A 23176-nucleotide genomic window follows, 5' to 3' on the forward strand; every position below is an offset into this window, starting at 1 on the left:
TCACAGGTGCAGGCTACCATTATAACAGCAAAAGCAAGATTGTAGGGGTGATTTGCAATATAACGAAACAGTGGTGTTGTGTGGGATAACTTGTAGTAATAGATGCTGGTGGCTCAGCAGCACAGGCCAAGGACTCACTAGTCAAGAGTGGTGGATTCTGTGGCTGGCGGAGCAACCGGCTTGAGATCTGGCATCTTATGTCAGCACCGTATCCGAACTGCAACACCTTCTTTCCCAAAGAAACTCAGGGGTGAAGCTGCAAGTCAACAGACTGGTTCCAAGCAGATGGGAACAAGCAACAGATGGGGCACCGTTGCTAGAAAAATGCAGTGAACACTCTGGCCACATTGCACTCCATTACCTCTCCTCTGAGGAGCTGCCTCTTTTTTTCAGGAGGAAAACGGGGTCGAAAGTAACCCGGAAGCTCCGACCTCCAGCTGAAGGAACTGCGACTCTACTTCTTTCGAAAGTCCATGTTTCTTCCTCCCCCCCCCCTCGCTCTCCCGCGCTTTAGCCCCGCCCCCTACGCCCGGGGCTTCCTCGGCCCTTCCGCAGGCTGCGAATGACAGTTGTGGCGCGGCGGCGTCTCTCGAGGCCTCCTCCTCCTCCTTGCCCCGCCCCCGCCGGAGCCAGCCGAGTTAGGGAGGCGGGCAGGCGGGCGGAGTGAAGCCGAACATGGCGGCTGTGACGGCGGCGGGTGCTGCGCTGGCAGCGGCCCGTGGGGAGGGGGCAGCGCAGCAGCAGCAGCGGCCGCCACAACAACAGCAGCAGCAGCAGCGGCCGGCGGAGCTCGCCTGAGGAGAGCGGCCGCGTGAGCGCAGCTCCTCCGCCCCAGCGGCGCCTTCCCCTCCCGCGTCCCTCGCGCCCTGCCCTGCCCTCTTCTTGCCTGAGGAGCGGCCGAGATGGAGGTGGTCGGGGCCGGGGAGGAGGGCGAGGAGCCCCCGAAAGGGGTCCGGATCCTTGGCTCGGAGCTGGTGGAGACCTACACGGTGAGGCGGCGGCGGCGGCAGGAGGGGCGAGGAAGGGGAGGCGAGGTCAGGGCGGTGGTGGGTTTCTTTTTCTCAAAGGGAAGGGTTCAAGTCTTTCCCCTGGGTCTCTCATCCCTCTCTCGGGGAAAGGACGGGAATCTCCTGATCATGGTACACGTACACACGCACTGTGTATCTATAACGTGGGAAGGGGGGATGACGATGCGGGGATAAATGGGGAGCGGGTCGGAGAAAACCTGCTAAAGAGACGCCTTCCTGATGCATCCAGATCCGATATTGCCCTGTTGGGAAACGATTGCAGGCTTCACCGGGTCCGTGTTATGCTTGTGCTCTTCCGAGTTACACAGAACTCTTCCTCGGGCTGGATATTCCTTGGGCGGGAACACTTAACTCCGAAAGCAAAGAAATAAGATGCATGTGAGAGAGCAAAGGTGGTGTTGGGGCAGGGGAGGCACTCCAGCCATGAAACATCGTCCCCAGAGTCTCATCTTTCTAGCATTTGTAGAACCAGAGAAAGGAGGCAAAATGTGCTTTTTTGTGAGAAATTAGCCCCCTCCTCCGCTTTTTAGTGTTTTACATCCCCCGCCCCCCCAATCCTTCAACACCCATGTGAGGGAGGCCATAGATGTTGTTGTCTCTCTTAAGGTTGAGGTTTAAAATACAAATCAAAGACCAAGTTCTGGTATGAGCTTCATTTTATTCTACCATCTCACTTCACGGTAAACAGATACAAAGCATCCTTTAGAAACTGGCCCAAACACATGACCTAACATATAATACATTTGGTATTTTTAAAATAATACGCAGAAGGGATGTGGCAATGGGCAAGGGACATTTTTCCAGTCTGGATCAAATTCAGTGCATGATAATCTTACGCAACTGTTAAAACTATGAAATGCTTCTCTTTTTGAATGGTGGGGTTAGAGGAAAAGAATATGCTTTGATTTGCATTACACTAGTTGTAGTAATGCTCTTACCAATACCAATAACTTTTTATAGAGTTGTCCTTGTGGACAAGTACATTACAGTTACCTGACAGCTTTAGAAGTCAACCCAGAATATTACCATTGAAACATCTCAAACTACTTGGTTACATAAATGAAAATGGGTGTGTCTCCTAGTTTTGTTTTAGCTAAGCCATTCTCTTAGATGAACTCTGAGCCATTCTCATCAATGAATTTTGTAGTGCGAAAACAGATTTCTAAACCTGTTTATGCCTATTTTCATAGTATTAATGGGTGAGAATACTTGGCACCACATTGGTTTAAAAGTGATATATATGTCCCATTTCTAATGCTGCATAGATGCATGCATCATTGATTGCATTTTTAATACGTAAAGTGTAAAAAAATCAGGGTATAATGGAAATGATTTACATAATGTGAGATACTTGGCAGAGATATAACTGCAGTGTGAGAGTTTTGAAAATATTTTCCCCCTTGAGTACATGGGCTAGCTAAAATAAGAGAGAAGGGGGAGAAAGCAGTCTAGATAAAGTACTTTCAAAATGTAATTATTTTGATCTGTGTGCAGAGCAGATAATGATATTATAGTGACTAATCCAGCCAAAATTAGGCAAACAGTCCCCCTCACAGTGCTAATTTTGGCTTGCGCCTTGTTTTGTTAGTGAATACTTTTATTTGCTGGTTCTACCCAATGTAAAATGAAGAGAGACTGGTAGGTCGCCTACCACAGCAACCTCATGATAATAATAAGAAAACCATAGACAAGAAATATGTTTACTGATGAAGTAGACTGAAATCCAAAAGAGCATATGCCATAATAAATTGGTTAGCCTTTCAGGTGCTACAAGATTCCTTTTGGGTTTTGTTGTTGCTGTTGCTGCTGCTACTACAGACTTAATGCCTACCCCTCTAAAAATTTCACTCGGATAATAAGATTTCCCTCTAAAAAATTAGTAACTGTGTGGCAGCGCTCCACTTTCGTAAGATACAGTGGTACCTCTGGTTGCGGATGGGATCCGTTCCGGAGCCCCGTTCGCAACCTGAGCAGAATGCAACCTGCGTGGGTCGCGATTCGCCGCTTCTGTGCATGTGCATGACGTCATTTTGAGTGTCTGCGCGAGCGGTGAAACCCTGAAGTAACCGTTTCTGGGTCGCCGCCGGACGCAACCTGAAAAAGCTCAACCTGAAGCAAACACAACACAAGGTATGACTGTAATGGACTTGCAGTGTCCCAGGTAACTTGTGATGATGGGAAAGGTAATAGATTTGGCTTGGGGAAACTTGCAGCATTTTTATTTGTGAGAGCCACCAATGAATATCTTTAACAACTATATAAGTAAGCAAAGTAAGCGATACTTTTCCCTGCTTAAGAGTCAGCAGTGTCTGGCAACCATTACATCAATCCCTACCCTCTCCCAGATCTACTTTCATGCCTAGTAACACAGTTCAGTAAGGGTGCAGCCCCATTGCCCCTTGTCAGATCTACTTCTTTGATACCCAAGAGGTCAGCTCCTCCAACTGCAGTGGCTTAGCGTGGTTTGCCAGTGCCCAGGGCAAGTATTGAGCCCCCTAACCTGTAGGAAGAAGCAATCATATATCACAGTCAAAGAAAAGTTTGAGGAGCCCACCATGCAAGAGTCTGCTCTTCAGGGACTGGGACCATCTGGAACCAACTGCTGACATCTCAGTTTATGGTGAGCACAGAGTAACCCTTCTGATGGGATGGGAGTACTCCAATGGTGCAAACCTTTGCTATCATTGGCATGCACTCTGCACAACCTCTGTGGCTCCTTCCCTTTTGCGCACCTTTCTCCACGCTTGGAGAAAAAGGTGGCGTGGATTTGGTTTCGAAGAACAGTGCGTGGCAACAGAGTTGGCCATCGCAGTGCCTCCATGCAGTGCTGCTGCTGCTGCCAGATGAAGCAGTGCAGGATATATGTGCACACCTCCGCAGGTCTCAAGTCTCAAGTCTCGCCGTCCATCCACCTCTCCCACCATCAGGAGACGCCACACAGCTGAGGAATACAAGGGTCTCTCCTATCCTAGCTCCTGTTTCGTGTCCTGCTCAGGTGAAGTGGGCAGCTGGGACAGGGAGTGCCTTTGGTCAGGGCAGAAGCTGCAGCTGCAGCCTCAGAGGGAAGGAGTATTTTGCATGTGCTCAGAAGCACATCCCTATAATTTTTTGAACCCAGGGCAATTGCCCTGGTGCCTCTCCCCCCTGCTACGCCACTGTCCAACACCGTGGGCCAAAAAAAGGGCAGTTCCAAAAGTCCTCCTGGTCGCCTGACATTCCTCCCTATGGGAAGTCAGGGACACATTCTCCATGCTTTGGCGCAATTGGGGATAGCCAAAACCCCATTTATATTATGCAAATATATGTTCCCATCAGCCTACTTGGCAATACACATTCTCACCATTTATTGAACAACTCACTAATATCTCTTCATAGGAATTAGGTTGCACTCATTTAAAATGTATTTTTAAGTTATGTTATATTGGGGGGGACTTAATAAAATTAAGAATTCTTAAACAGCTGAAGGTAAACACATTTGAGTTGCACTTATTTCAGATGAAGTTATTTCCCCTTCCCCTCCCCCTCCCCAACTTTGACTGGATTGTGCCCATGGTTCTGCCTGTATTTTTTCTTTGTTTCTCAGAATTATGAACAGCAAGAAGCCCTTAGAAGACTTTCCCACCCTTATCTCCCCATGACAGCTTCCTGCACCCCTTGAAAAGCTGCTCCTGAAGGTGTGGGAGGCTGCCTGAAATCAAAGGGAGATACAATGCCTTAGTAAGGGGACAAAGTAATTCCCCCTGCAGCCCCTGTGTCTCCCCCATCCCATTCTGGAGAGTTCCTTCATCCTCAGGAGCCGCTTTTGATGGGCTGCAGACGAGACAGTGCAAAGATTCCCTTTTCCAAGCTTCCTCTGAAATGAAAATGTGCAAAATTGTTTTTTATGAGAGATTTTGTATATACCCTACTTTGTATTTAGTGCCCCTAATGAAATCTGCAAGCTCAAAACACATAGCTTACCTATCAACTTGGGTAATAACATTGCCCTTTGTAACTGCAGATCTTTCGATTACTACTAGATAATACAAAGCAATAGCAAGATAAGTGACATTGATGATGAAGTGTACAGGCTTTGAAGCTTCATTTACAAAAGGATTGAGCTGTGAGAAATGTAAAAACAACCCTGTCTTCTCTTGTGTGTAAATACATGCTGATTATTGTGATTCTAGAGACACAATCCAGAAAAGTGTGCGCACAGAGAAGAACTGAGTGCACAGCCTGAGCTTCCTTTGAAGTATTTGCTGCTGCAGCTCCTACTGCCATGGTTCAATTTGCAAAACAGCTTGCTGCCTCAACAGCCAGAGCTGCTGCAGTGAGAACTTCAAAGAAACCTCCTGCTGTGTGCATGGTTCCCCCTCCTCCAAATGCACATGGAGCCTCTGTAGATTGCAGCCACTATCGCAGCTAGGTTGCTCCATATTATTTCATTTGTATTGTTCCATAGAAATAAGCAGTGAAAATAATTGATTTCAGGTAGTGGAGACTCATTCTAGAAATAGGCATGTATTCATCAACATTCAGAATACAAGAGTACACACTCTTTTCTATTCTCTATATCAGTGAAGTATTTTAAACAGTATTTATTAATCTGATCTAATTTAACGTTAAGTCCCCTACATGTTTCCTTAGACATAAGTCTGTGTTGAGTGAGGCATGCTTCTAGATAAAGATGCATTGGATTCCAGCCTAAGAGTATAAAGGTAACCACCTAACTAATGCCAAGACCAACAGATTTCTGACAGTGATGTGGTTAAAATGCCATTAATGATGTCTCATGTCAGTTAAATTATTTGCATGCGTTGGCAGGAAAAAATATTTGTACTTTGGACTGAGTTTTTTAAAATGGGGAATACTGTAGATATATCAAACAGTATCCTGTTACTTTTCTAACTTTTGCTTTTAAAACTCCCTTGTTTTATGATAAAATGTTTGAGTCCTGAGCATTATTATTTTTATTTTTATTTTTATTTTATTTTATTTTATGATATACACCTTAATGACTTTTACTAAGTGTTTTAGTTAGTGTGATCAGAGGGAGATAATTTGAATTATAGACTTTGCACGAGTGGACGTCTACTCATGCAACAGGGTTTTACGCTGCAGCCTTGTGTGCCTGTGAGAACTGAAAATTGCTGAAAATCAGGTAGCCTCTTTTAGTAATAGAATTATGTTATCAACATAGTACAACATAATGGTATGTTAATCTGCCCCCGCCATCAATTTCCTATATCAATATTAAAATAGGACAAGCTGTGAATGAGATAGAGACAACCCTGAATATATGCTTAGTTCTGCATGAGATTTGAAAATGAAGCAAATTTTAAAGCACTCTTGTAGTGCCTTGTTTGTAACGTGCAGTATTAAAAATACTAATGTAGAGGAAATGCTAACCATAGATCTGGTTATCATTTCAGAATTAGTGATTCACAACCTTCTTCCTTAGTTGCTAATGCAGGGACTAATGCATGATTATATGATTATACTATAATTGAAATGAAGCATACAGGCTGCATTCAAACAATCATATCTTGACTGCTTAAGCCGTACTATGACCAAACCTGATGAACTTAAATGCAGCTCCTTTGCCTTGCCTTCCTGTGAACAAAGCAGGAAGTGTCCACTTAACTATACCTTCCCATAACATACAACTTGAGAAATGATAATTAATGACTTCTCAACAAGCCAGAATGTTAAGCTGCTTTAAATATCATGCTCCTAGAAAAACACCCAGTATTGTTTGTTCTAATAGAGAGCATCCATATAAATTTTGGGAAAGAGAGATGTGATGAGAGAGAAAGTATTGCTCAAAAACTCTGTATGTTAGGTCACAGAATACAAAGCCTAAAATCCTACTTCATTAAAATACTGAATAAGTAATTATCAGTAACCTTTATTATTAATACAGTACTTAGTAGTAGAACAACCCTCCAAATTTTGTATCATCCTAGAGACAAAAGAGGATTGGGAGTGCCTTATCTTAAATTATATTATATTATGATGCTTTCAACTTGCACAAATAATGCATATTATTAATGATTTGCTGGAGATCTTGTGGGTTCAAATGGAATTATTCTGCACCACCCCTTCAGTTAATGCTCTGCCTTTTAAAAAATCCTTTTTGAGTGCGTATTGGGAAAATACACAATCTCTTTTTTCAATTGACTTTTAGGGTATGGAAGAGATGGTTTCACACTTAGCTCCATCTACATCCCCTTTATTTCCTATATTGGACCACCCAGCTGTCTGCCTTACAGACAAATATGTTCAATATATCTGAATTCTAAAGGTATCCAATATTTACAGTTATTAATAAGGCCGGCTATGGGTTCCTCCCCAGGATCTTAGCATATCTTGGGAGGATGACCTTAAATGTCAGATTCATGAACATAAATGGGATCAAATATGGGTAAATGCTCCACTAAAAACTATAACTTCTAGGATTCAAGAATCTACTCTAAAAACAATACTTAGATGGTATTGGACTCTAGTGTGCCTTTCCAAAATCAATGCAAATCTCTCTCCACTATGCTGGCAATGCTGTAATACTATGTGAAGTTTTATATGTTTTTTGGACAAACGTTTTTATCATTATCTCTCAAATATAAGCTCAGTCACTAACACCAGATACAGTCTTGGCCTTGTTTTCGATAGAAAGCAATACAGATCCCAGAGTATCTCATGACACTTCCTAGTGGCTGAAGAATGTCAATAGGCTGTCACTGGGCAAATGCTTTGGGTGCAAGAAGGGCTTTGAGGAGAGGGAGGTCCGCTTGTCGCAGTTACCTCTGTTCAGTTATTTCTGTCTGCTCCTCTTGCCTTACTTGTCTTTTCAGTATTATGCCCAGCTTATCAGGGAGCACAGCATAAATGTGATGGAAGCATTGCGATTCATAACTGTGCTGGTTTCTTGTTGGCAAAGCACAATGGCTTGCTTGATATAGGATATCATTTTTGCTGAAGGAAGATGTGTGTGTGTTCTTCAAATTAAACCAGTAACTGGTACCTGAATATTGCTGGTAACGGGCCTCTGCTTTGTGTGTCAGTATGCTGTACTTGCACGGGTTTAGGTGTTCTTGGGATGTGCAGAAGCTCAGAACCTAACTGGCAGCCTTTATTTAATGTTACACAAACACTGGAGGGATTTTGTGTCTCTGAATGTGTAAACATTGGCCATCTTAGGTTCCTTGATCAGCTAAGAGTTGTATTTTATTTAGGTGTACATCATTCAAGTGAGCATTGGGAACCATCAGTGGGTGGTCAAACATCGATACAGTGACTTCCATGAACTTCATGAAAAGGTAAATATCCTCATATTTAAAATGTTTGTTGTAATGACTCTGTTACTGTTTTATTAACATTGATTTATTACTCTTCTTCTAACCCGGTGTCTCAATACATTTTATATATAAAATAATTAAAAGCAGTGAAAACACAGAAACAAAAGATACCCCACATTGAGATTCTCTTTAAAAAGAAAGGAAAGCCATATGGGAGACCGCACCATGAGAGGGAGGGAGTTCCCCTCTCCCCCAGCATATGGCTTTGTGACAGAATGCTAGAGTTGGAAGGGACCATGAAGGTCATCTACTTGAACTCCCAGCAATGCAAGAATCTTACACCCGATTTTCGTTGATGAAAATTACGCACAGAAAGAGCTATAACCTCCCTCCTTGCTATGCGGCAGTCAGAATCCAGACACACACACAATTGAGTGACAGCTGTGGCTGAAAAGAGAAGAGAAGAGAAGAGAAGAGAGAGTATCCACCATAGGATTCAAGGCATTGTTAACATTTAATGGGCCAGTAAGCTGTTATCTACACACACATGAACAAATTCTATCGAACACAGTAGGGCTTACTTATGAGTAGAAATGTATGGGATTGCACTGAGAGCAAAGTATATTAGGTAAAATCTGCTTGGTTTTTTTTAACCATTGCCTATGGAAAATAACTGATCTGTTTATGAAAATCCAAGTTCATTTATTTACATGGTCATAGTATGAACCTGGTTGTTACTTAATTTCTGGTACCTGCTAGTTTCCTATCCTTAGTGGTGTTCGAGCCTTGTGAGTGGTAATATGTCATCATTTGGTTCCTGAGCTCATTAATGAAGAACATTTGCTGACTTTAAAGTTCAGAATTGTTGAACCATAATGTAGACTATAACCTCTCTCCCGCCTCCCAAAGAGAAAGGCATTCACTTCATTATGTTAAAAATTAGGTTGGAGTGGAACTCTGCTCATGCAGTGAAGCTTTTCTGACTTGCCCTCCTCTCCCCAAAGACCATTCCTGAAGATCAGCAGATCTTCTGGTATAGCATAGGATCGGATGCAGCAGGACAGGAAGTTGGGTGAATTCAGCAAAGCAGTCTTATCCAAATGAAGTGCTATTTCACAACTGCAAGGTATCTCTGGATCCAAGCCAATGTTATTCATTTCATCAATATTAAGAACTTGCTCTCCTGGCACTATCTCGGTTATTCTGCAAGACCTTTAAAGAAGTCTGTCTGTTTGTTTGTTTGTTTGTCTGTTTGATTTGCGTTGTTGCTGTTAGAATTGTACAAATCTTTTTTGAGACCTTAGTCCCGTCCCCCGTCCCTGTCCCCCCATTTTTAAAAACTGGTTTGGAAGGCATGCAAAGCAGTATGTAAAAGCTTTTAAAAAAGATCTCACTTTATATTACCCTGAGTTTTCAAAAACTATATTGGTAATTACTGACAAAATAAATATTTTATTTCAGTTTGGCCCTAATTTTTAGTGTAAGCAGTAAATGCTAATTTCTGAAAACTCTGATTCATTTAGGAACAATCTTAACTCTTTGTCTTACAGCTTGTTTCAGAAAAGAGAATAGATAAGAATCTGTTACCTCCTAAGAAGATTATTGGCAAGAATTCCAAAAGTTTGGTAGAAAAAAGACAAAAAGAATTGGAAGTCTATCTACAAACTCTCCTTCTTACATTTCCCTTGGCTGCACCCAAAGTATTGTCCCAGTTCTTACATTTTCACTTATACGTAAGTTGCATTCTGCCATTCTTCACTATGGTTTATTGTCAAATATTCTGAGTTCAGTTCTTATTTTAAATTTCTTATCTTAAATGGCATGGGGCTGATGAGAATTGTAGTCCACTATGTTGACAACTTGTCTTCTCAGAAATATGCCTTGAAATGACCAGTGTGAATTTAGGGTGTTTGTGCCTTTCATCTATTGCTTTTCATAGCTTGAGTTTCAGAAAACCTTTCAGCACACTTTCTCTCTTTTTTTTAAATGATATTTATTAAAGTTTCAGAAAAAGTTACAAAAATAAGAAAGAGAAAGAAAAAAGAAGCAAAAAATACAAAGTACAGAAAAATAAAAACAATTAAAAATAAATCCATCTTTCCATGTCTTATCTTTCATTTACTTGTTTCCCTGACCTCCTCACACCTCCTTTTTTTGTATTCCAGTTCAGTTAGTTCAGCAAATCCTTTCCCTCTTTATTCTTATCTTAATCCTTTATCTTAATATGTTATAACTTTACATTCTCACTTCTGTATTTGTAGTCACCCTTTTAAAAAAATCTTGCAGCACAAGAATTTGTTGGTCTTTTTTCAAACCCTTTTACATATTATTTGAACTGTGACCAGAGTATGTCCCATCGAAGACTAAGGCACAGGTGCTAAATGATTACGTTTCATTGCCATTTATATATTAGATGCATATTTTGATGTTTAATGACTTCATACAGCATTTTCTGATTATGCATTTACAGTAAATTCTTGCTGAATTTTCTTAATTGCATTTAGCTCCAAATATTGACTGATTATCAGGATAATGTCACAGGGAAACAAATGTCATTCCTTACGTATTTCCCTTTCTTTTCTTCTTCACGGATTTCTTCTTTAATAGGAAGATTATCAAAAGTAATCTTCCTATTTTGAAATAGCTTCCTCTCTCAAGTTGTTCATTGATACACACCATCTGCATCTGATACAGCAGTTTTAATTATTGTACCATTGAGGAAATGAAGTGGTTGTAACTTGTGCAATTAGAACTGCAGTAAAAGGAAATAGATTCTTCCCTGTCTTGTGGATCTTTTTCCCAGCAGTAGCTTAGTTCATTAAAAAGAATTTTTTTAAAAAAAAGAAAAATGAACACACAGCCTTCATCTCCACTGGGGAATAATTTCAGACACTTTTTCTCCCTTATTGGCCGAGCAGCTAATGAGTTGAACTAATGTCTTCTGCAGAGTGCTGTGATGTACTGGGTATATAAGGGATAAAATAGCCTCTCACTTAATTGACTTAATTTCCTGAGTACAGCCAGCACTGAACATCACTCAATGTTTGGATTATTTTAATTCTGTATTATTTTTTAAGATATATTGAATCTTGTTTTATGTTTTTTTAAAAAATGTTCAAGCAGAAAAGTTTGTGATTTTTTCTTCCATTTGCTTGTTCTTTATAGGAAATCATTGGGATCACAGCTGCATTGGCTGAAGAACTCTTTCACAAAGGTATTATTTATTTATTTTTTATTTTGTATGACCACCCAGTAACACTGGATCACTCACAAAATAGAATATGGTATTAAAAATACAAAGCAGCAAGAGCAGCATAAATAAATGTTCATTTTTGGCATGCATACAATAAAAATCTAATCATAAAATTGAAAAGCCCAGATTATAAAAACACATGTTATTTTAAAGGCTTGAGTGAATCAATAATCTTTCATTGGTGCTGAAAAAAACTGTAATTCCTCTAAACACGATATAATTCTTGGCATGTGTGCTGTTTCTCTATAGCTAATTTAGGGACATACCTGGGAGTGAATCTATTGAAATCACTGTGGCTGTCATCGGAACTGACACATATAGAACTGTGCTCTTAGATTTGAAGCTAGCCAAAGCAGATGTGCATGTTTGTATGTCACATGCCATCAAGCACATATAATAACTGTCTTCCTCAGTAACTTTATGTGTGTTAGGTGATTCTTTTTCTACAGTGGTGTGTCACATCATATCTTATATTGGTTGGCAGAGGTGGGGCTCTTGCCAAAAGTAAGGGATGTACAGCAAAATCTAGTGTTGCTTTAGCAGATTTGCACTTGCTCAGTGAGACTTCACCTTCCTCTCCTCTTCCCTGCAGCCCCAAGATAACCCTCAGAATCTGCTCCTGGGGGACCCTGGACAGCTTTAAACACAGCTAAAATAAAATAAATTAGATGTTTTAAAAAGCTTTTTCAACTTTGTCTAAGTGCTTACATATGCAGTGGGTGCTTGGTACTATTATGATATATAGCTTGGTACTATTATGATATATAGAAATCCCGGTTAAACTTTGCAAATTCTGGTCAGAAATGGAAAAAGACTTAGAAGATTGCAATCATCTATAAGGCAAATTGTAGCATTTCTGTTTTATTGTTCTCCCAGTAATATTGGTGAATGCTTGCCAAATCTCTTATTTTTGTTTCTCAGGAGAGCAGTTACTTATGGCTGGTGAGGTCTTTAATATCAGACCCTTGCAGTTATATGCTATTACTCAACAACTTCGTCGGGGAAAGCCAACATGTGCAAATGGAGATGCCAAAACTGATCTTGGTCACATTCTGGATTTCACGTGTAGACTCAAATATTTAAAGGTAAATGTGTTCTTTTCCATTTTTTTATTTTGAAATAAATTCTACATGCTGATAATTGCAATAAGCAAAGATTGAATAATGTCCTGAAGATTGTTCCAAAACATCACACATCATCTTTCTACTCATTCTTCTGTAATACAGTACTTTAATTTGGATAGTATTGCTATGTTCCATATTATGTTAAGCCATTCTGAAAATGGTGGAGTGATATTTCCCCCCTCGTTTGCTTCTTTACAAGAATTGCTAGTTGTAAGGAGAAGAATTACCATTTCCAAGTCAACATCAATAATGGATTCCTTTAAATAACCCAATAGTAACAGCTTTGGTTCTAATGGTAATATATATCATTTTCTGTCTAGGCTCCAGATTGTAATCCAAACAATCTGGATTACAGGACAGTCCCAAAATATATTTAGAAAGTCTGCCCATGCTGCTTTATATGTCCCAACAATTTATTCATGCTGACAGACAAATCTGGCTCAATCTATATGGTGTTAAATTCCATCGGTTCTGAGTTTTAAAATACTTTTCTTTTAAGTGTGTTGATAGTACATTTATTATTTCTTTCATAAAATTTATATACTCCTTGATTGTAAAAACCAACCTCAAAGTAGTTTACAAAAAAGTATATTAAAAAAATCAAACTTGATAGTTCCTTAATACAAATCCATTGCCGTTTCTTAATGTCCAATTCTTGCCCTGCATATCTTGCCCATTATTTCCTTGTAAAAGTACATGCTAGATCTCTTAAACTCTAGTATCAAAATGCATAGTATTCCTGTCTGGCTGTTGATCAGTGCCTCACTGCAGTTACCTTCCCTTGATTCACTATATTTCCTATGCAGGGACAGGAGCACCTGGGGATATTGAAATATTGGTGGTCTTACCATGACTTCTGCAACTACTTCAGATGATATTATATTTTGCCCATTCATTAAATGATTAATTGTGTGCAAACCAAATAACTGTCACTTTGATATATTTGCCCAGTTTTTCTCTTGCTATCTGCAGGTAAATATGTTCTAATATAAACATTTTAACACCAGGAATGGAAAAGAGTCCTCAAAGAAAAATATATGAAGATCCAATATATTTTGAGTGATTGTATTGGCCAGCACAGGATATTGTTTTATCTACTCCTTAAAAATACTGAGTCTCTTTGCCCATGAAGAAGTCTTTTAACTCAAACACCATATGGTACAAAATATAAGCACAAGGTGGCAGTGTTGTTTTAGCTGCATATGTGTGCTGCATCTTTCGATGGTTGTCACATGATATTACATTGAATATAGGTCCTGGGAGCAGTAAAATTCGCCTTTTTATTTTTGCCAGTAAACACTTGTGGATTATTCATCATAATTTGTACTTAATTTAGCAATATCTTAATTTTTGTCTTTAGATAACAGGCACAAGTGGACCTTTGGGAACCAGTAACATTCAGGAACATCTTTTGCCTTTTGACCTATCAATATTTAAATCTCTTCATCAGATACAGGTATAGTTGAAAAAGAGTTTGGTGAAGCCAAGGACCAAAACTGGGCCTTTGTGCATGCAATATATGTTTGAGTTTTTTGGTCCCAGCTTTGAAATATTGCAAAACCTTCATTGATTGTCCTGAAAACTGATAGAGTTGCTTACTTGAATATTAACCTGGAGATGGAGGGGTTTATTGGCCTACTCACTCTCAGTGCTATGGAGCCCATAAGCCTCTTTAATTTTCAGAAGGCCAGACAGCAGCTGGAGTGCAGGGAGCACAAGTCACATAGTGAATATCCAACCAAACATGTTGTTGAGAGGCAAATAAAATCTTATTTTGCTTTCTCCATTGCAGCATTTGAGATGTCATCTAGCAAAGTTGTTCCAAGTGATAAAGAGCTTATTGAGATCAGGCTTAGAAGTGAAGTGGAACTTTTGATCACCTGCACTTAGAGAAAAAAGTTGCCCATATCTGCTTGTACTATGATGCTGCATTTGAAGCAGTGTGTGGCACGGTGTCCAGTGTGCGGTCTGTTTAGGTTAATTGGGATCAGTTTCAGTCCTTGTTGGCTGAGATGTTTTCATGACAGACCCAGCTATTTACACAAACACCTGGACTATATTAACTTCATTTCAGTGCTTTATCCGCTTAGGTTGATGTTTGCTGTTGAATATTGGATTTTGTAGTATTGGGTTATAATTTTTATGGAGTAATGCGATTTTTATTGTTTATATGTTGTGGTGCTGATTTTATCCCAACATGGTAGATTGGTACTGGGTGTGCTAGAGCTAAAGGAGTAGCTGTAGTAGTACAGTAATAAAAAATGGAATTTTGCTTTTCTCTGATGATTTTCATTTTGCTTTATATACCCTTTTTGATAAAAAACAAACAGATAAATCACTGTGGCGCAAAGGTTATTAAAGGACTGACCTCCTCAAAGCACACTTTGGCTACACTGAGTGTTCAGTTCTCAGCAACATCAATGATGGTAAGACTGAAACATTAACCATTTGCAATTATATTGTGGCGGTTGTTTACAGCTTTTGACTGTTCACAAAGTAACAAAGTTATATTCAGAATTTGAATGCATGAATGTAAGCATGTTTTCGTGAGATGTCTTATTGAGATGGTTTTACAGCTCAGCCCTAAGCATTTATACTTGTAACCCCACCAAAATCAGTGTGATGCAGTGTGACTGCATACAGTACTCTGGGTGAAATATCTTACAACTCAGGCTTTTAAAATGTAGGCTTAATTTATCTCTGCATATAATAATTCTTGAGGGGAAATGGTTTACAAGGCTAAAACTTCTTTGGGGGAGGGAGAAAAGTCGAAATAAAAAGAATTTCATTCAACGTTCTCCTCTGTGTTTTGAACAGGAGGTCCTAGTTCCTGAGGCCTATGAATTTGACCAGTGGGAGCCAGAGGGTGCACCTTCCAGTTGTCCCGTGACCGCAGTTATTCCAACATGGAGAACTTTAACAACCTTAGATATGAGTCACAACAGCATAGCTCGAATTGATGAATCTGTGGTAAGACCATATTTTTAAAAATGTATTCAGACAAATTTTAAAAGGAAGTGAGTGATATATGTGTTTTACTTACTGATGCTAGCATATTGTGAAATGATCAAGGCTTTTGAACATTGTCAGGGATGCCCAAAAGCCTTGGTCATTTCATAGTATGCTATAAAATGATCAAGGCTTCTGAACACCTTTGCCAAAGATCATGCCTAATTGTATTTTCCCCGTTGAAGTGCAGAGAGCTATGCTATGTTGCAAACTGCTTTTGAAATTTCCCTTACTTTCAAAAGAGGTTTGCCTTGTGGCCTTTGAGCTCTGCTTGAGAAATTGAACTCCTAAATTCCTTTGGGAACATAGCACTAATCATGTCGTTGTTCTGATTCCAAATAGTGTTCAGTATTCACACTGAAAGGTTACTCTTCCTTTGTTTTAGAAACTTATGCCGAAGATAGAATTTCTTGATTTAAGCCACAACGATGTACCACTAGTGGAAAACCTACAGGTTAGCTTTGACATCTTTGGTAATATTATAGTGTGTATTTTTGTTTAGTTCCTTAAATGTTTGCTTATGATTTGATATTGAACCTGCTTGATTACCTTTCTCTTGGTAAGTCTGTCTTCAGTGCAATTTTGGAAGTGAGCATTGCAATTGTATGCATGTCTGCTCAGAAATAAGGCCCATTAAGTTAATTGTATAGAATTACCGCTTTAATTGCTGTGTATGAATAGCAACTTTATAAAGGGGTGTCAATTTATGGCACAAATGCTATTAAATTAACATGTAATATGCTTGTTTTCTGTTGTAGCATCTGTACAACCTCGTTCATCTGGATCTATCCTACAATAAACTTGCAACATTAGAAGGTATTCATACCAAAATTGGGAATATCAAAACACTGAATTTAGCAGGGAATCATCTGGAAAGACTTAATGGCCTCAACAAACTCTATTCTTTAGTCAACCTGGATCTTAGCAACAACAAAGTGGACCAGGTATTATGCGGCACAATCATATACATGTTTACTCAGAAGTCTTACTGAGTGAAAAAAGTAGTGTTAAACAATATGTGTAACTATTTTGGGGGTCTAGAAATCAGCATGGTCTCATACTGCAAATCATGCAATCTGATTCCTGTCCATCTCCATGGAATCCTGAGCATCTTTATTTCCCCTTTTTAATTAAGAGAGCAAATTTCTAACCTTATTGTGTAGCTTCCGTCTACTAAACAGCTCAGCTTATATCTCTCTGCAATGACAATTTCTCCACTCATTTGTGGACCACATGATGTCAAACAGACAAGCCATTGTTTGTTTTCTGTATCTTTCAAACATTTGTATTATGTAATAAAATAAAATAAGGAAAAATTATGGGAGGGATGTTACTATCCCCAATAAGCAACTATTTTCTGGGATTTTGAATGAAACTACCCAAATTAGCTTTTGTGTGCACAGTATGTTTCATTTTAATTTTACTTCAGTTGTATTGTCTCACTTTATTTATTTCTTTATTATTGTATGTTATTGAAATGTATGCCCTTCCTTCCTTCCTTCCTTCCTTCCTTCCTTCCTTCCTTTTGTAAAAAGCCCATTTTGTTTGGATGGAATCTTCAGTCCTGTTTCCACCCATTCCTCCAGTCTCCTTAGCCCCTCATAGTCATAAATCTGCACTCTTTTGGTGCAGAACCAGCAAATATCTTCTAATTTATTATTGTCACAGAATAGGATTTTTAATAAACTATTTTAGAGTTACAATCTGCAGCCTATCACTATAAAGAGAGCAATCAGAAAATAATATATGGAAGAATTTATTTTATATTCCTGTTCTTTTCAGATTGATGAAATAAAGAATATAGGTGGTCTTCCATGCTTGGAAAAAGTTGTCTTATCCAACAATCCTTTGAGTATTATTCCCGATTACAGGACCAAAGTGCTAGCTCAGTTTGGGGACAGAGCCTCAGAGGTAAATGTTCTCATACTTAACATTTGATGGCATTTTGCTTTTGTATAATATACAGTGTGAAAGCAGCATGTTTTTTTGAGAAGCAGTGTGACATATGATAAAACTTCTTGATAAAACGAGTAGGAACCACAACATATGAAAATTTAGTGATAGAGCCCAAGCTTTTCATGAAAAAGGTCCTAAATTCAATCCCCAGTATCTCCAATTAACTATACTATCAAGTAGCAGTCGTAGGAGAGACCTGTGTAAGAGACTTTAAAAAGGTGCTACCACTCAGGATTGACAGTACTGGGCTAGCTATACTGGGCTAGTGTTTAAAATCTGCTTTGCCAATTTTAACAAGTTCATATGATAAGCAGCAATCTTAAATTGAGATATCTGTCTATATGTACTTGAGTTCTAAAGGCTTTGTTTTAACTTTTGCATTGATTTAATATTGTCTGGGTAAGCTAATGGGATTCAAATTGCTTTATTGTAGAAGATTTATTATGGTTGGTCCCTTGGTTTTTCAGGTCTGTTTGGATTATACTGTGACCACTGAAAAAGAACTTGACACTGTGGAAGTGTTGAAGGCTATTCAAAAAGCAAAAGATGCAAAATGCAGAATGAACAACTCTGATAAAAAGGTGAGAGATGGATGGATAATGAAACCTGTTCAATAGGATGCTTTTAAACTTTTTTTAGGAAGGAGGCAAGATGATGTATCAAATTATGTGGAAGTGGTGGCCTGTGTGAAGACATTTCTTTGTGCACTATACTGAAATTTCCATTTAGACAATATCTTCTCCCTCACTTCGCTGACATTCCTTGATAGTGTTTGGACATAATGCAAAATCATGGTTTAGAGTTATGAGAATGACTCCCTGAGGGCTTGCATATTTCCTGCCCCACTGGCACAGCTATGAGGAGATGGGAAACTTTCGTAGAATGTGATCAGCATGCAATATTGCAACTTCTAGCACAACTAGATTATAGTGGGGCTGCCCAGAATCTGATCCAGAATATGCCACTGGTGCAGAATGCCATAGCAGGTTTGCTGCATGCTATTCCTAGAAGGATGAATCATAGAACACAAGTTCTCTGGGAGCTTCACTTGCGCCTATTGGCTACCATGTTGCTTACATTGGTGTATAAAGCTTTGACTGGCTTGGGAGCGACACACATGAAGGAGTGCCCCTGTGATCTATACAGATGAAGGTGGTTAGGAAATGAAATACAAATAAAGAATAATAAAAATATTGAACAATGGGTATTAAACATATTTCAGTGGGATGTAAATCTCTAGGGATCTACATGTAAAGTACACAGGTTTTTTATTTATCTGCTTAGTGGTAAATATTATTTTAAACCCTAAGAAGTATTGATCCTCCATGTGCAGCAGGCTGTGGTCTTGGTTATATTATAAAACCCACATCAAACTACTCTCTACTGGGAAAAAATTGTGATATTGCAAGGTCGTCGTTGTCATTCTCTTCCCCCCTGCCTCCTGATTTTCCACGTCCCTCCACGCAACCACAACTGGTCTGCTTGTTTTGGCTGGGCTGTTGCTTATTAATATACAGTAACCATAAAACAACAATATAGAATATACAAAATGAGTCTGCAGGTACAACTATAAAATCATCCAGAACGTCACAGCTTCAGCAAGTTAGAATTCCTATGGATTGTACTGTTAGCACACATGGATACGTTTTTTTCGTTCCTCGAGGTTGTCAAAATGTTTTGTGTTTTTTGGGAGTTGTGAAACTGCACATGCTTAGAGTATTGGTTGCTTCTTCTTCTTTTTGCATATTTGTATCTTGCTTTTCATCCCGGGAACTCATGGTTGTGTACATTCCCCTCCCAACCCTTTCTATCTTTGCAATAGCCCTGCGAGGTAGGATAGGCTAAGTTTATATATGTACACACATAAGCAGCAGTTATTTTCAGTAGGCTGCATTCATGGTGTGTGTATGCAGAGGGCCCAATCCACATCCAGTGTTCCATACACAGGGAATCTTGTTGGCATCCCTGAATTTCACTAGGTCTGCTTTGAGTATGAGTAACGTTGGATATTGCCCATAGGAAGAAACAGTTACTGATGGGTTTCTTCTCACTCTTGGGTTCTACTTTGGAGTTTCTTGGGAAAACATTCCTAACGTTTTCTTTCTGGTACTAAAGTTAATTGGTCCATTGAAAGGTGGATAATTTGCTTGTGTTCATACACTTGACTTTTTAAATTTATCTTAAGTGCTGTTAATGCAGTATTGCCAACATCCAGTATTATGGCGAAGAAGCTGTGCTTTAAAATTATCTAATTTATCAGAGCCCTACTGCTTGCTAACAAATCTGTCTTTGTTTTTATTCAAGATAGGGATGCTTTGTAGCCTTTGTTCCCAGCCCTTCATTTTTTCTTTCTCAGATCCCTGAAGATCCCAAGCTTTCTGCTGCCAGTTCAAAATCAAACTGTTCTTCTCTTTCTGTACATCCTCCTTCTCCTTCTCTGCCTCGTCCTGTCAGCTCCAGTCAAGGTAATCATGTATGTATCATGCTGCATGGCCAGGCCTTTTGGTTCTGCCTTTCTAGGCTGCATTGATATACATGAATTTCTTTACAGGGAAATGGGGTTTGGCAACATCAGTGGAAGCACAAAGGCAAATGATCAAATACCCATGGTTGGAGGCAGTGTTGCTTCTGAATACCAGTCACTAGAAGCCACAGGGAGAAGAGTGCTCTTGTGCTCAAGTCATGCTTGCTGATTTCTCACAGACATCTGGGTGGTCACTGTGAGAACAGAATGCTAGACTAGATAGGCCATTGGCCTGATCCACAAGGCTCTTTTGTGTGTTCTCATCAGCCCATAACTCTCTACTGGTGGTGAAAGGGACGCAGGTGCCGCTGTGGTCTAAACCACTGAGCCTCTTGGGCTTGCTGATCGGAAGGTCGGCAGTTCAAATCCCTGTGATGGGCTGTGCTCCCGTTGCTCTGTCCCAGCTCCTGCCAACCTAGAAGTTTGAAAGCATGCCAGTGCAAGTAAATAAATAGGTACCGCTGCAGCAGGAAGGTAAACAGTGTTTCCGTGCGCTCTTGTTTCCGTCACAGTGTCCCGTTGTGCCAGAAGTGGTTTAGTCATGCTGGCCACATGACCCGGAAAGCTGTTTGTGGACAAACGCTGGCTCCCTCGGCCTGAAAAGCAAGATGAGCACCCATAGTCGCCTTTGACTGGACTTAAATGTCCAGGCGTCCTTTACATTTACCTTACCTTTACCTTACTCGTGCTGAGAATACTACATAAGCAGTAAATGAGGCATATACTTCAATTTATTTATATAGGTTATTGCAAGCAAATAAAATATAAAGTAGAAAACATTTTACCACATTTCTTCAAACACTAAGAAGATTGTGGTAGGAATTTGGAAATATCCAAATGTTGTATGTGCAATATCTTTCCTTGTTTTCTATCCTCTATCAGTACAAGACATTTCCCCCAAAATTATGTGCATTTGGGTTTTTTTTTTAATGTTGCTAGTTTTCACAGGTTGTTTTTCAAATATCAATGTAGCCAAAATTCAAAGTCATGGACATATATATGGAATAGGTCATATCTCAGTGACCTGCCTCAGCTCTTCACGCAGGAGGTCCCTGGCATCTCTAGGTGGAGCTGGGAGAGATCTCTTTGTGAAAACCGGAGGCCCTGTTTGTAACAGTCTTTCGGGTTGAAACTTCCAAGGATGGACATGTGTTCTGCCATTTTATTTTCTGAAACAACTGCTGATGTTTTTTGTGACACCATCTGTTTCCATAAAGTATTAATCATATCAAGTGTTACAGGAAAACTGCCTTTTTGCAGGAAATCCAAGATTTAAATATTTTTTACAGGAAACAGAAAAGCACAAATATTTCTTCAGCTTCCTTAACTACTGTCAGAATTCAGTAGATAGTTTTTTTTCTTTCATAATGAACAGGTAGACTGTAGGGGTCTTCTGTTGAAGAAATTATCAATGTGTGATGTTACACATTCAAAATTTTAAGGGGTTTGAAAACCTAATTTTTTGGGTTGCAAATTAATAGGAAATACAAAAGAAATTCTGAAACTAAATTACACGACACTTCTAGACTGCCATCCTAAGCACATTTACTAGAGAAGCAGTCTTCAGCAGGACTTGCTTCTGAATAAACATGCTTATGATTATTCTGTTAAGACAGGAGTAAGCTACCGCATTCCACTGTAATAATTTGTTCTCACTTCTGAGCAAACACAGAATTGGGCTGTTAGCCTTACTTCATACCATAACCAAGGATCATTTCACATGAATGTATGGCCACGATTACTATAAAAACATTGACAGCTAAAAATATTTCCATTTGTCTTCTGATTTTAACAATTATTGTTCTCTTGAGTGCTTGAGGTTATATATAGAAGAGAACTGCAAAGAAATATATATAATACCCAGTCCAGTTAGCCTTGTTCAGTACATGAATTCCTTCCCTGAGCGCACTCTCCACTCACAGTCCTCCAGGGAGTCCCGCTGGCCAGTCATGGGACAGTTGGGGGGTGATGGAAAATTCCAAACATGGGCTCACATATGCAATAGGGAAAAGGATGAATGCAGTGGACAAATGGATGCCTCCCTAATTTTGATCTGAATGACCTAAAATTATTTAAATGACTTCAAATCTGAAACAATCTGAACTGCAGTCCAAGCCTTTCACACATTTCAGCAGCCCAGTTATTTCAGTGGAAGACTGCGGCTCCATTGAGATAATTTGTTTCTGTCAAGCATAAATGCAGCCGCCTGGGTGGGAAGTAATAAGATTCCAAGCTTCTGATGAACCTGCGTATTCAGTAATTATTGTTAAATTATCAGTATGTCAAATAGGCATGTTAGTTGATGGATGTGCATTTCTCTTAAGTAATCTCAAGCACAGGATGACATTGTATAAATGTATGCTTGAAATACAATGCATTTTCTTTCTCAGAGCATGTGAAAGTTAATACGATTTAGTATATTTTAAATCACATTTACTTGTTTTTACATCAGTGGTGTTCAAGAACTGTTTTTTTATCTGTTCTAGAAATAACTTTTAGAAAAACAGTCCTAGCCAGCAGTTTCTCATCAAGTAGTTCGACTCCTACAAGCCATACAGTTACTCAAAGATGCTCTGAAACACCCGGCCTGGGAAGCAGAAATCAGGTAATGGCTCATTTTCTGAGATAGTTTTTGTCATAAACCAGCTAAGTCTGTAGCCCACTCAAAGCTGAATGCCATGTCTGAGAAAACTGGAATAAGATTTCAGCAAGATGGCTGACTGGAAACGTATTTCAAATAGCTGTCCATATGTTAGATAATCTTTCTGCTTTAGTGAATTTGTAATTGTGTGTGTGTGTGTGTGAGAGAGAGAGAGAGAGAGAGAGACAGACAGACAGATGCAAAAAATGACATGAGGAAACAATACCATGGCTATTTTAAAAAAGCAAACAATTTTTCTTTTCCTGAGGTTTGCTTGTAAACTCCTGATACAAGGAAATCGGCTGTATTCACTGAATTATAAGCAATTCAGCAGGCATGTCTTCTACCTATAGCAAGGGTGGGG

General features: G+C 39.4%; 1 protein-coding gene across 4 annotated transcripts in view; it reads left to right on the plus strand.

Annotated features, from left to right (window-relative positions):
- Positions 1–579: 579 nt before the first annotated feature.
- The window catches only part of NISCH (nischarin), a 33531-nt gene continuing 10934 nt past the window's right edge, over positions 580–23176 (plus strand). Inside the window, exons 1-14 of one of the 4 annotated variants that reach the window (XM_053377549.1) lie at positions 580–989; positions 8243–8326; positions 9856–10038; positions 11471–11519; positions 12480–12643; positions 14043–14138; positions 15013–15108; positions 15500–15652; positions 16077–16145; positions 16450–16635; positions 17474–17602; positions 18115–18228; positions 20004–20112; positions 22658–22776. In XM_053377549.1, coding sequence (XP_053233524.1) covers positions 903–989; positions 8243–8326; positions 9856–10038; positions 11471–11519; positions 12480–12643; positions 14043–14138; positions 15013–15108; positions 15500–15652; positions 16077–16145; positions 16450–16635; positions 17474–17602; positions 18115–18228; positions 20004–20112; positions 22658–22776 — 1638 coding nt within the window. In that variant the 5' untranslated portion in view covers positions 580–902. Of the gene's footprint in view, positions 990–8242; positions 8327–9855; positions 10039–11470; positions 11520–12479; positions 12644–14042; positions 14139–15012; positions 15109–15499; positions 15653–16076; positions 16146–16449; positions 16636–17473; positions 17603–18114; positions 18229–20003; positions 20121–22657; positions 22777–23176 lie in introns of those variants that run through there. The other 3 variants (XM_053377550.1, XM_053377548.1, XM_053377551.1) reach the window with 3 other exon arrangements.

The sequence above is a fragment of the Podarcis raffonei genome, chromosome 2 (assembly GCF_027172205.1).
Source record: "Podarcis raffonei isolate rPodRaf1 chromosome 2, rPodRaf1.pri, whole genome shotgun sequence".
NCBI classification, from domain to species: Eukaryota; Metazoa; Chordata; class Lepidosauria; order Squamata; family Lacertidae; genus Podarcis; species Podarcis raffonei.